This window comes from Pundamilia nyererei, unplaced genomic scaffold (assembly GCF_000239375.1).
Source record: "Pundamilia nyererei isolate P.nyererei 1_Seehausen unplaced genomic scaffold, PunNye1.0 scaffold00009, whole genome shotgun sequence".
Taxonomy (NCBI): Eukaryota; Metazoa; Chordata; class Actinopteri; order Cichliformes; family Cichlidae; genus Pundamilia; species Pundamilia nyererei.
In genome coordinates this window covers 2,498,778-2,510,583 of record NW_005187410.1, presented here as the reverse complement: position 1 = coordinate 2,510,583, position 11,806 = coordinate 2,498,778, and the positions used below count along the sequence as shown (strand labels likewise).

The window sequence follows — 11,806 nt, the reverse complement described above, 5'->3', positions numbered from 1 at the left end:
TTAACATTTAGATTTAAATATAATATTTAGATTTAATATTTAACATTTAGATTTAATATTTAACATTTGATGAAAAGTTACAAATATTTTGCTAAATGTTGTAAAAAATTACTCGAAAAAATATGTTTTTGTAAGGTTTTGAGCTAAATGTGAAAAAATTTTGCCGTTAATTTCAGCATGTTTCACTTTACAAACGGAACCCCATAATGTGGCGTGCACATGGTAACAGCTGAGTTTTACATCTGTGCTCAGACTACAGTACTTTGTGAATGCTTTGTGTTAATATGATACACCAAATATCCCCATAAAAGCATTCTCTTCTTCTATAAACCACTGAATTATGTCTCTAGCACAAATGGTAACAGAGTTATAGTCCTTTAAAAGCCATTGTAAAATTGCCCTTCTACCAGAACAGTGGTTAAAAAAAAGATAAAATTACCACCTTCTATTGAAACCATTGCCAATGAGGCTTCAGCGAATAGTCGGTGGATAAACGGAAACGCCAGATGAATCTCTCAGGTCTTTTTTTGCTATTTCTTAATTATTTTTCTTAATGATACTGTTCATCTGCTATTGGTAGTGATTTTTTTCTAGGTCCTCCACCATTAGCACAAGATATGCTAGTTGCTAACAGTATTTAATTAGGGCAACAATGAGCTATTAGCCAAGCGGCTAACAGCTCTTTGTTGATCCCAAAATTCTATTTCGGGGCACGAGCCTGTCAAACTGTACTATGTGTTGTCAATTTTTTGTACCTTCGAATTAAGAATTGGAAACACATGTGCTTTTTATGACAGTTGTGGTACAGTTTTTTAAATTGCTTCCTTGCTAGTTGTCTGTTATGTGTAAACACAACACTTTTTCTTCCCTGAGTTAGGTAGGTTTTTTTTTCTTAAATGATTCATAGGTCAGTTTGGACTGAAAATGAGTAAAAAGCAGCCAGTGTCCAAAGAAAACTTCGAATGACCTTCAGAAAGCCTGGAGAACTATTGCTCAAGACCACTTAAAAAATACACGAAAGTCTGGGTGCGTCGAAGCAAAATACAAAGAAATGAAGGGTAGGTCATGAGACTTTTCACAGTACTATATATAATGAGTTTCTATCTATTGTGCTGAAGATACTAGAACCCGGGTTTACAAACTAATTAATAAACAAATTTATCAAAAAAATACAACGTACACGTTTACATGTGTTGATTCATTTACGCTGTTTGCAACTTCCTTACATAATGTGATACAAACATCTTCTGCTCTGATCGCGACCTTAAAACGTAACACACGGATCCGCACCCAAGCAAACACCTCAGGGCGAGGTCATGCGGTTCTTAAGTCTCGCTCTGTATCGTTCTTGTTTTTTCCGTCAGCCATAGAAAACTCTTTTCTCCTGCACACAATGCTGGTCAGACCCAGAGAATGGCTGATCACATTTCAGTATTATTGTGTTCATGTGCCGGAGCGCCCGGGGGTGTGTACGAGTGCTGCTCAGACATTCAATGCAACAGGCGATTCATCAGCCAGGACAGAGGTTTAACTCTTTGAGGCTGTCTGAGCTGGTGGGCGGTGAAGGCATTTCCCCAGCTGGGGTTAAGAAGCTTTGGTGCGCGGATATGGGTCATTTTTATGGCTTTGCTGTCTGTCGGGGAGGGATAGAGTGTGTAAAGGAGCCATGTAGGTTTTCACGTGTGCGTGTGGACTCACTGCGTGTCGACTGTGTAGTTTCTCCAGAAGGGTGTAGTCGGTGCCTTTGGGGAAGCGACTCTCCTCATTGATAAGAGCCAACATGCCCAGTTTCTAAAGGGGAGACAGACAGAAAGAGAGAGAGAGCAAAGAGTTTGAAACACACCAAAGTCATGATGGAACTAGTTGTAATCCCATTGGGGCACATCTGGCAGCTATAACAATACGTACAGGAAACAGCAATGTTATTCATTCAATATGCTTTTTTTAATTGAGAAAGAGAGAGGAGGCACTGCGCTCAGCAGAGTAGTTTCATGTCTTATAATGAACTAAAATCAGACAGATATGTAGGGATGAAGTAGTTGTAGTGTAGTGTTTCCTCCAAACTTGCCAAGTTTGTGATTTTAAACCAGAAATCTTTCAAACACTTATGTAGAGGCTCAGTTTTAACGTCATTATAAGTATGGTGGTAAAATAACACAAATTCATGCCTTACTCTAACCATACCTCTAACCGCTGACTAGTGTACATTACTGTGCAAACAACATGCAAAATGAGACTATATAATGATAGACTGCGAGATGGGAGTCAGTGTAAGCACAGTGTGGCGTCTGGGTCAGCCCCGCTCTGGCTGGTGGTTAGCGGTCTGTCCTGGTGATGACTTTGCTCTGTCAGGGTCTGACTGTCTGTTACCTTTTCTATGAGATCCAGACACTCAGCGTTATCCATCCAGTCTATGGCTTCCCACTGGATCCCCTCCCTGTGAAGACAAACACCCACACAGACAGACACACCATGTATACATAAACATCAACAACCAGGAAGACACAATGGCAGCATTATCCAGTGTGAGCATGTGATGAAATGAGCCATGTCCAGGCTGCTGGCCTATTGTACCAGAAAACAACTGGCTGCGGGAGAAAGTGAGGCATTTCCAAACGTCTGGCAGTTTGCCCGTATGATCACGAAGAGGCTCAACCCCCATCCCCATCTGTGTCTGCACTGTCTGCTCTTTCCACTGTATGCATCCATGTATGATGTTAAACTATGTAAAAGGTTTCTGACCTGTTGTACTCCAGCTGCTCCAGGGAGAAGATGTGCTTATTGAAGTACTCTTGGAGTTTCTCGTTTGCGTAGTTGATATTGAATTGTTCAAACCGGTTCACCTACACAATGGAAGAACATGCTTTCAGTATACTCTCCGAGATTTAAATCAAATAAAAGCACACACTCACCAGCCACCTTATTTAGTTAATTTGTTCAACTGCTTATTAGCGTATGTTTCTAATGAGTCAATCACATGACAGTTACTCAGTGCATTTAAGCATGTAGACATGGTCAGGATGACCCCCTGAAGGTCAAACAATTCACTTGAAGGTGATTTAAGTGACTTCAAAAGTGGCATGGTTTTATTGTGTCAGACGGGCTTGTCTAAGTATTTCAGAAACTGCTGATCTACTGGGGTTTTCCCATACAACCATCTCTAGGGTTTACAGAGAATGGTGGGAAAAAGAGAAAATATTCAGTGAGTGGTAGTACTCTCAGAAGAGAATGGTCAAACTGCTTCAAGCTGATAGTAAAGCAACTAAAGCAGGGTTAGAGTATCTCTGAATGCAGCACAAGTCAAACAGCAGCAGAAGACTTCACTCTGAGTCACTCCTGTTAGTTAAGAACAGGAAACTGAGGCTACAGTTTGTGTGTGCTCAACAAATTTGGACACAAGATTAGAAAAATGTTGCCTGGTCTGATGAGGCTTGATTTCTACCATGACATTCAGATGGTAAGATCAAAATTTGGCATAAACAACGTGAAAGCATAGCTCCATCCTGCCTTGTATCAGCTTGCTTCAGGCTGGTGGTGGTGGTGTAATGGTGTGGGGGATATTTTCTTGGCATATTGTTGTTCTAGGAAATTGTTAAAACTCTAATGTTGCAGGTCTCGTTATCAGTATTAAAAAAGGTGTAATACTCTCAGTGTGTGTGTGCAAGTGTGTGCTACTACCGCAGATGTGACTCATGTTTGTCAAATGCACGTGACTAAAAAGAGCACAGATAAGGAAGAAATACAAAATGTAGCAAAATGCTTTGATAGAACAGTCATTGTGTTGGTATTCTCACAATGCACCAGAGAAGATAAGTTATCTGGTGATTTAAACCAGGATTTGATTCTTTTGGGGCTTTCACCTCAAAGTTCTCAAAGCCAAAGATGTCCAAGATGCCAATGGACTTGAAGTTGTCTTTCCCTTTGATCTTCTGATTGATCCTCATTATGATCCAGGAGAAACACTGGGAATAAAGCGCCATGGCCACCGAGTCCCGCGAGTCCACGGCCTACAGATCAGGGAAAAAGAGATGGAGGGCGTACCAGAAACCACGTCAGGCATAAATAAAAAGGAGGGGGAAAAAAGGAAACTTTGCGAACTGTACCCTAAACACAGCATTTATGACCACACAGTAAACATTTCATCGGTTCTATCAGGTGGCGGTTAAAGAAGTTAAAAACAAAAGATATGTTTGGACTGCTTGAATGATAGCGTGTGTGAGGCCTCAGTTCCATAAAACAAATAGTGGCTTGAAGACAAAGGTGTGTTATGTCAGCGTCTGTCTGCAGTTGAGAAGACGTCTGTTTTCACAACAGTCAGTGTTTTTTATCACCCAAATATCTTCAGAGTGACGCACTGCACTGTAACATTAGAAAAATCCAGTGAAAACAACGGCAAACTGGAATAAAGCGTAAAAGTTGTTTGTTTTTTTTAAAAGTATTTTTCTTTTAAAGGAAATGACACCTACAGAAAAATCCCAAAGCCCACCTGGCAGAAAGAGGCTCATGGTGGCAGGCATCCAAGTTCACTTGGAGATTTATTTCAGCTGCTTTGTAGTTTATATTTCCATTCCACTAAATTTCAGAAAGAGCTGATGTTTTGTTTTCGGTACAACGCTTATCTGACATCTATTGTTTAATAAAAGTAAGATTTTACATAGAAAGAATGAACATGTGCCCCTTTTTCTGACTTCAGGTCCATTTCTCTCACATTAGATCTTCACAGCGATCCCTCAGGAGGTAAAGCGGGTCATTTGTTAACTGGAAGCTCCCACAGCCCACATGTTGCAGCATCCTTGGGCAAGATACTGAACTCTAAGGTGCCCCTGATGCATCCACTGGAGCATGAGCGTTACATAAAAAGTGCTTGTATGAGTGTGTGTGTGTGTGTGTGTGTGTGTGTGAATAGCTGAATGAGGTTTGTAGTTGAAAGTGCTTTGAGTGCTCCGAGCAGAAAACTGATCTATAATTACTGATACAGTTTAAATGTATTTAGCTTTTTTCTGAATTGTTGGCACTTTTACTTCAGTAAGAGGCTTGATGGAGGCCATGTGCTAAACTCTTGGTGTCAAGCTTTGTGCATTCATGGGCCCACATACAGCACATACAGGCCGGACTTGTTGGCCAGACCCCTGAAAATGACAAAGAAGTACATTCTAAAAACCTTCAAGTTAAATGAACCATCCATTTACAAAACAGATGACGAACAGTCTCAGATGTCCTAAGAAAAATAAGAATGTCTCAGTGTTTCCACATTAAGCCAGCGTGCTGTCATTTCGAGGAAACTGTCCCAGTTCACAAAAACACATCCACAGGACTCATTGGCCTTTGCATCTTACTTCGGTGTAATGTCTTTGTCATTAGTAAGGCTGTGAAACCGATGAGTCAGCCCCCAGGCTTAGGATGAAATTAGCAGGTCGGACAAAGCCTCTCATGAAGGATTCATTCCTAACGTAAACACAATGCTTCCTTCTAAAATATAGTGAAAAGTTTCAAAATTACACCCTGCTCCTCTGCAATTTTTACACTCTGGATCCAGTCTGCTGGATCCTTCAGCAGCCTGGTTCTGGCCAACAGGCCTTGAGCTTGGCATAAATTCACAAGTAAAAACTAAAAATGAAACTGTCCAAATCATTACTCAAACTAAAACTGATGAGAAGTCCTGTGAGCTACACGCAGTTCCACAGAAGAACATGAAAAGAACATAATTAATAACTTGACACGTTACTTCTCCGTGGTTCGTAGGACAGATGCTACAATGTGAACAACAACGAAAATCTACTTCCCATCCACATTTGAGTCCAGGGTAATTTTCTCCAGCTGCCATTGAGGAAGCTTTACAGCCTGTGTATGAGTATACAAAGCCTGAGCTTGCCAGCTACACTTCCTCGACAGGTATTGTGCTTGATTTAAAAACAAAACAAGAGTGCGGCCGTGTGTACTTTATTCAGAGCCACAATGCTCCTGGGCTTTTCAGTAATCCATCATGCCCGGTCACCTTGTACGACTACTGGGAGCGAACAGAGCGCTGCTGGCTCCAGGATCTCCGTCACGGGGGTGAGAAGAATGGCTGCTTGTCCAGGACAAGGGGTGGGGGGTGGGGGTCTACTGCTGGAAGTTGTGAGGGGGAGTGACCCCTGGCTGTTGTGAGAAGAGGTCTTTCTTGCCGACTCTAGGTCTGGAATAATGAACTCTATTAAGAGGCAAGTTGCTTCAAAGGCCAGGCAGAACAAGCAGCAGCAGGGTGACAGCACAAGACTCTTTGTCTGCTGATGAAAAGCTTTCTTGTAGCTTTCGTGTCCCGGTGATAATAATAAAGGTCCTCCCTGCATATTCGCTGACATTTATGAGCGTGAGTGGGCCGACGGGTTGAGCCCAGCCGAGAAGGGATTGTGGCATGTGTGTTCTTGTGGCATATGGTGAAAAGCACAACACATGCAGATGAAAACTTGTGCAATGTTTACAGTATTACAGATGTCAGCGCAGACATTTGAAGCTGAGGGAGACACAAGTGGATATTTATGCCAGCGTCTCAGTGCCTGGCTGCACTGCCTCCAGAGGAGAAGACTCTTACTTCACCACCAGTCATTGGTTCTATTGTGCTTTTGACTCAGATCACTATCACGATGGCTTTATTGTGCCTGAAATCTGGCAGACAAAAAGCAGGAAATGGCTGGGAGTCACGCAAGGGGATCTGGAAAGGCATGTGGTGGAGCGCGTCAGAGAAAATTGTGTGTGTGAGTGTGTCACCAGGACAGGAGAAGGAGAGGGGCGAGGACAGATATGGATCCACTGCATGATTAAGATTCTTGACAGAGCAGGGTGCCTGAACTTAAAATTATACGCTGATTTCTGGGAAGTGAGGTCCAAGTGCTTCTTTTCTGTTTCCGTGTTAACTGTGTGATTCATGTAATGAGCAACAGAGGGGGAAATTGGGCTGGATGTGTTGTTACCTGCTCCACAGTGAGGGGGGAGCAGATCTCCTCTCCTCTGAGGATCATGGAGCGCTGGGTCAACACCTCTGACAACTGGAAGGAGTCGAGGCCGAGCAGCTCGCTGACGTTACTCACCACTGAAACAAACACAAGCACACACAGATGTACACAGGGTATCTATCATTTACGCTAACAGTTCAGGTGACTCCTATTCATGTTAAACAACAGATGTGGCATATACACAGCAATCCCATCTGCAGGAAACTCTACTCTGCAGGCAAGTCTGTAGTGTTGGCAGTCACCGTAGTTCACAGGTTCTTTGGAAAAGAGGTCGGACACAGCAAACAAAGGAGCCTGAAGCTCATGTTACAGCCTGCTTGGTGCTCTGTGTGCTGGTACAATGTCAGTCAAACTCAGGGCCGTGAGGAATACTGCAGAGCCGTCCAAAATCGCTGATAACCCAGTTCTCTACTTCGGAAATTTCACCAGAAACAATTGGACTGAGTTTATTTTGGAATTTTTTTTAACTGCTTGATAAAACCTGCATAGCTTGCGCATTTGCTTTCAGCACTAAAACCACTGCTTGGATCTTTTTTTTTTCATACAAAAATTTCCCTTTCACTAAAGTCTAATAAAGGAATCAACAAAAGAAAAGAAGCAGCAAATAAATAAACAAATACAAGTGTAACACTCAGTTACACAGTTTAGCTTATTTAGCTGAGGCACAGTGGTGGGGTGGTTATCACAGTGGCTCCTCCTGCATACCCTGACTCTGAATTAGATAAGCAGAAGAAAGTGGATGGCCTATTTTTTACCATAGAGTTAGAGCATTTCCAGGTTTTTATACTGCTTTTAATCTGTGTAATTCCAAGCTTCAGTAATATGGTTCACATTGAGAATGTGTCATCAAGAGCACACACTCAGGAAGTGCCTCTGTGGTGCCCAGAGACTGTCGACTGAAACTCGACACCTTGGATACCAATGACACGCAAAGTAACCACTGGCATTACTAAGTGCACCGAGCTCAACTTTGAGGCAAGTAAATGAAGCAACAACAGACCAAATATTCAGTAGTGCGTTCTACACAAATTGATACATGTACATAAAGTTTAACACACCACCAGATCTTTTAAGATTTTGGTATTAATTTCTTTTTCTACCTCCTTTGGAAGTTATCTGAGCTCCACCGGCAGTCATGAACTCAATGTTGCCCATCTGGAGGACTGCCGAAAGAAGCTTGAACACGTCCCTGATCTCCTCCTCATTGAATTCCATCACTTTCAAAGCTTCCTGCAACACAAAGTTACACAGATGTGCCACAATAAGGAATCCTAAAACAAATTAAATTCATTAATTAACATGCAACCACCTACAAATCAGACCCAATGTGAGATTGTCAAATAATAAGTTCACCCAAGGCTCATGTTCTATGGAAGCGAGGTCTCTGACTCATGAAAAAGAGTTACAGCGCCCCCTGGAGGGGAAACAAATGATGTACAAGAGTCCTTTTCATCCTCACCATCACACTGTTGAAGAGCTGCTTGTCGTCTAGACTGCTGTCCTTCACGCAGCCCGACTGGCTCAGGTAGTGATACGACTCAGGACCTTCAGACAAGAGGTACATATCTGTGACACAGAAACGGACAAAGTAGATGTAATACAACACTTCAAACGGACAACACAGACGTTATTTCAGAGGTAGCTGTAGAGATGCCCCAAAGTACATATTTTCAGGATAGCAGTCATATGTCTTCACTAAAGAAGTGTTTATATGGGTATCATAGTCAGTCACAGACTAAAAACCAACCTCTGTGGTCCTTGTCTGCCCCTGCTAACAGTGCGTAGAAGATGTGGTAGTTTCTCTCACCAGGATTCTGTCGGACCACGCGGTTCTTGGAAAGACAGCGTGATTAGAAAAACTGCTACAAGTACTCTACAACTGAACGAGTTATTCCGATTACTTATTTAAACACTGGTGTCATTGAAGAAGACTTGCTGAAGATACTGACTGTATCACAAGCACAATATAAGCTTACCTTTTCCAGCAAGTCTGACAGCTCAAAGTTAAGGAAAAAGTTACAGCGACTCGATCATCTGTGCAAAATACTATCTTTATAGTATGTGAGAGTTGATTTACTGTGTGAAGGATACAATCAATGATGCAACCTCCCTGGATGTTTCCGTTTTGGGAAAAGTGGAGCTGTATGAACTTCCCGAAGCGGCTGGAGTTATTGTTGTACACTGTTTTAGCATTCCCAAAGGCTTCCATGATGGGACTACAGAAAGGATAAAGACAATCAAGCAAATCTGTTACTATAAAGAAGCCTTTAAAATGTATCCGGTGAGCACACACTGCAGTGACGGTGATGTGGATCCAGATTATTTAATAATGTCTGAAGCTGAATTAGGTTAACATCACTGCCACAAGCTGTTTGGAGAGTTTGAACTGGTATTTGAGGGTAAGCTCATAACAAATTTTTTTTATCTTACCATGCAAATAATTTTAATTTAAAAATCAAATAACCTAAACATTAAAATAATGACTTGCACCTGGGGAGATGCATTTACACAGTACCTGCTCTGGACGAGGGCCTGCTCCACCCTGGTTGTCCTCTCTGAAGGAGGAGTACCTGCTGAGTTTTGACTCATCACTGAAAGAAACTTTAGCAGCAGCTTGGTGCTCTCCGTCTTCCCAGCACCGCTTTCCCCACTGAGCATGCAAAAAACAGAGAAGATACATAAACGGATCTGCTTGAATCTCTCCATGCATCCATTTTCTTAACTGCGTATCCAGTTCAGGGATGCGGGAGCTGATCTCACAGGGTGAGAATCAGGACGGGGCTAACCCAGAGAGACAGGTAACCAATCACACTCGCATGTACGGAAACTTTAGAGCCACTGCTTAACCTAACATGACTGCAGGAACCCACGCAGGTATGGAGAATATGCAAACTCCACCAAAAGATTTGAACCGAGGATATTCTTGCTGTGATTCAACGGTGCTGCATTCAGTCGGTCAACTGTATTCTTTACTATGTCTATTCATACAGTATTTTTGGGACATGCAAGAGAACATTTTTCAGATAGGAGTACCTATTTTGCAAAGGTCAAAGGAAGACTACGATATTCCTTATTTCATATTCTGTTCTCAAGATTTATGGTGCAGCCAATAAATTTGCAGGACTCACCTGATGAGAACACACTGGCTGTCGTGTCTCTTCCACAGGCAGCGGTAGCACTCGTTGGCCACAGCGAAGATATGAGGAGGCAGCTCCCCCATGTGATGTTTGCTGTACAAGTCGACAGCAGCGCCATCGTACAGGCCTGCTATCTGCTTATAGGGATTTACTGCTGCCAGAATTGAACCTATGTTGGTCTGAGAGCAGATAGATGAAGGAAGACAAAAGAAGTCAGAGGATAACACAGGTGGTATGAAAGAACACACTAAAATGTATAATTCACTAATCGCTTTGCTATTCATTGAGCTCTGCAGTACTGTTAGTGAATACTCCTACTTCGGTGGATTCACTGAGTACCTGCATTCAGCAATAGTATTAAACTACTGCATATGGCCTAGTTTGCTGTAAGGATGATAATATTTTAGGATCCATTGCTTCTGCTCGGTTAATGCGCTTTGGGAAAAAAGTCCCCCCCACACACAAAAGTGTGTTTGTGGGTCATCCTTCCACACAGTGATACTATTCTCCAATACCACGAAGCCAGGCTTGGCGAATGCTCCGAGATGAGCTCAGGAGATAGGATTTCCAAAGGCATAGTTAATGTGTGTCTGTGGGGAGTGATTATTTTAATAATACCTGGATAATATTTCCGTGGAAGCCCAGAGCTTTACGTTGAAAGCAATCCTGGGGGTGAGAGTAGGTGAAACAAGGATAATAGAAATCCTGTTCTGAATACGCGCACATTATTCCAGAGTTTATATGTATTGTAAGTATTATTTAATATTATTAAACATCACCCTGCCCCCAGTCCTCTTTGTTTGTCCCTGTATAACTTTCTGACCATTTTCCAGTATATAAATATATCCTCCCCTGTTCGAGACGTGTTCTACTTTTCACCGTTCCTCACATTATTTATTCCCAGAAATATTGACTCACAAACCTCAAGTCAGGACTCTACTGGTACATCAATGAACACTTACATAGATGTTGTCTTTCTGATAGCGCAGAAACAGATTGTGCATGATTGCCGCTTCGTGCAGCTCTGCTAGTGTGGACATGTCTTCTACTCCATGGATGCTGCTGGGGTGCATTGGGTACACCATCTCCCTGTTCAGCTCCTCTTTTTGTAGGCAGATCACCTGTAACAGCAAAAGGCACACGTACATAGACATATATGTTAACATAAGGTATTGTCAAGGTTTATATGAGCCCATAAGTGGAACTGCACAAGTTGTTGTACATTGAAGCTGCACCATTTTGTCTCTGCACAAGAAAAGGGGAGTAATCCACATCGATACCTCCTGCATTTCACTAAAATTCAACTGGGATCCTTTTTCATTTTTAGTAACTGATAATTTAGTGGAATGAACTTTGTTATTTTATTTCTGAAGTAAAGAGTACCAATAAAGCTTAAAACCATTGTAAAACTTTAGCAACACAATAAATTACCCCATGTTTACTCATGGCATCTCTAATCATGGCTAACAAAGACAGCAAGCAGCCAGTTACATCAGGGTTTGAACAAAACAAGTTATGTCCGGGTCACCTTTAAGATGTTAATCAAACTCCTGACAGAACGTCAGTCTTCCGCTGCATGCTTTGGTGACAGGTAGATCAGAAATATCACTCGGGAATAACTGAAGTAAAATAAGATAGACTGCACCCCTGATATGTGCCTGTCTGTGCCTGCTGCCA

At 42.1% G+C, this 11,806-nt stretch overlaps 1 protein-coding gene across 1 annotated transcript in view; it reads right to left on the bottom strand.

Moving 5' to 3' along the window:
• Positions 1-11,806, bottom strand: part of myo10l3 (myosin X, like 3) — a 58,552-nt gene that overhangs the window by 21,939 nt on the left and 24,807 nt on the right. The window contains exons 3-15 of the mRNA XM_013908374.1: positions 11,092-11,250; positions 10,121-10,308; positions 9,508-9,642; positions 9,084-9,208; positions 8,969-8,982; positions 8,740-8,824; positions 8,452-8,558; positions 8,093-8,222; positions 6,951-7,069; positions 3,861-4,007; positions 2,743-2,843; positions 2,371-2,437; positions 1,699-1,791 (exon numbers count right to left, since the gene is read on the bottom strand). Of these exons, the coding sequence (XP_013763828.1) occupies positions 1,699-1,791; positions 2,371-2,437; positions 2,743-2,843; positions 3,861-4,007; positions 6,951-7,069; positions 8,093-8,222; positions 8,452-8,558; positions 8,740-8,824; positions 8,969-8,982; positions 9,084-9,208; positions 9,508-9,642; positions 10,121-10,308; positions 11,092-11,250 (1,470 nt within the window). The remainder of the gene's footprint in view (positions 1-1,698; positions 1,792-2,370; positions 2,438-2,742; positions 2,844-3,860; positions 4,008-6,950; positions 7,070-8,092; positions 8,223-8,451; positions 8,559-8,739; positions 8,825-8,968; positions 8,983-9,083; positions 9,209-9,507; positions 9,643-10,120; positions 10,309-11,091; positions 11,251-11,806) is intronic.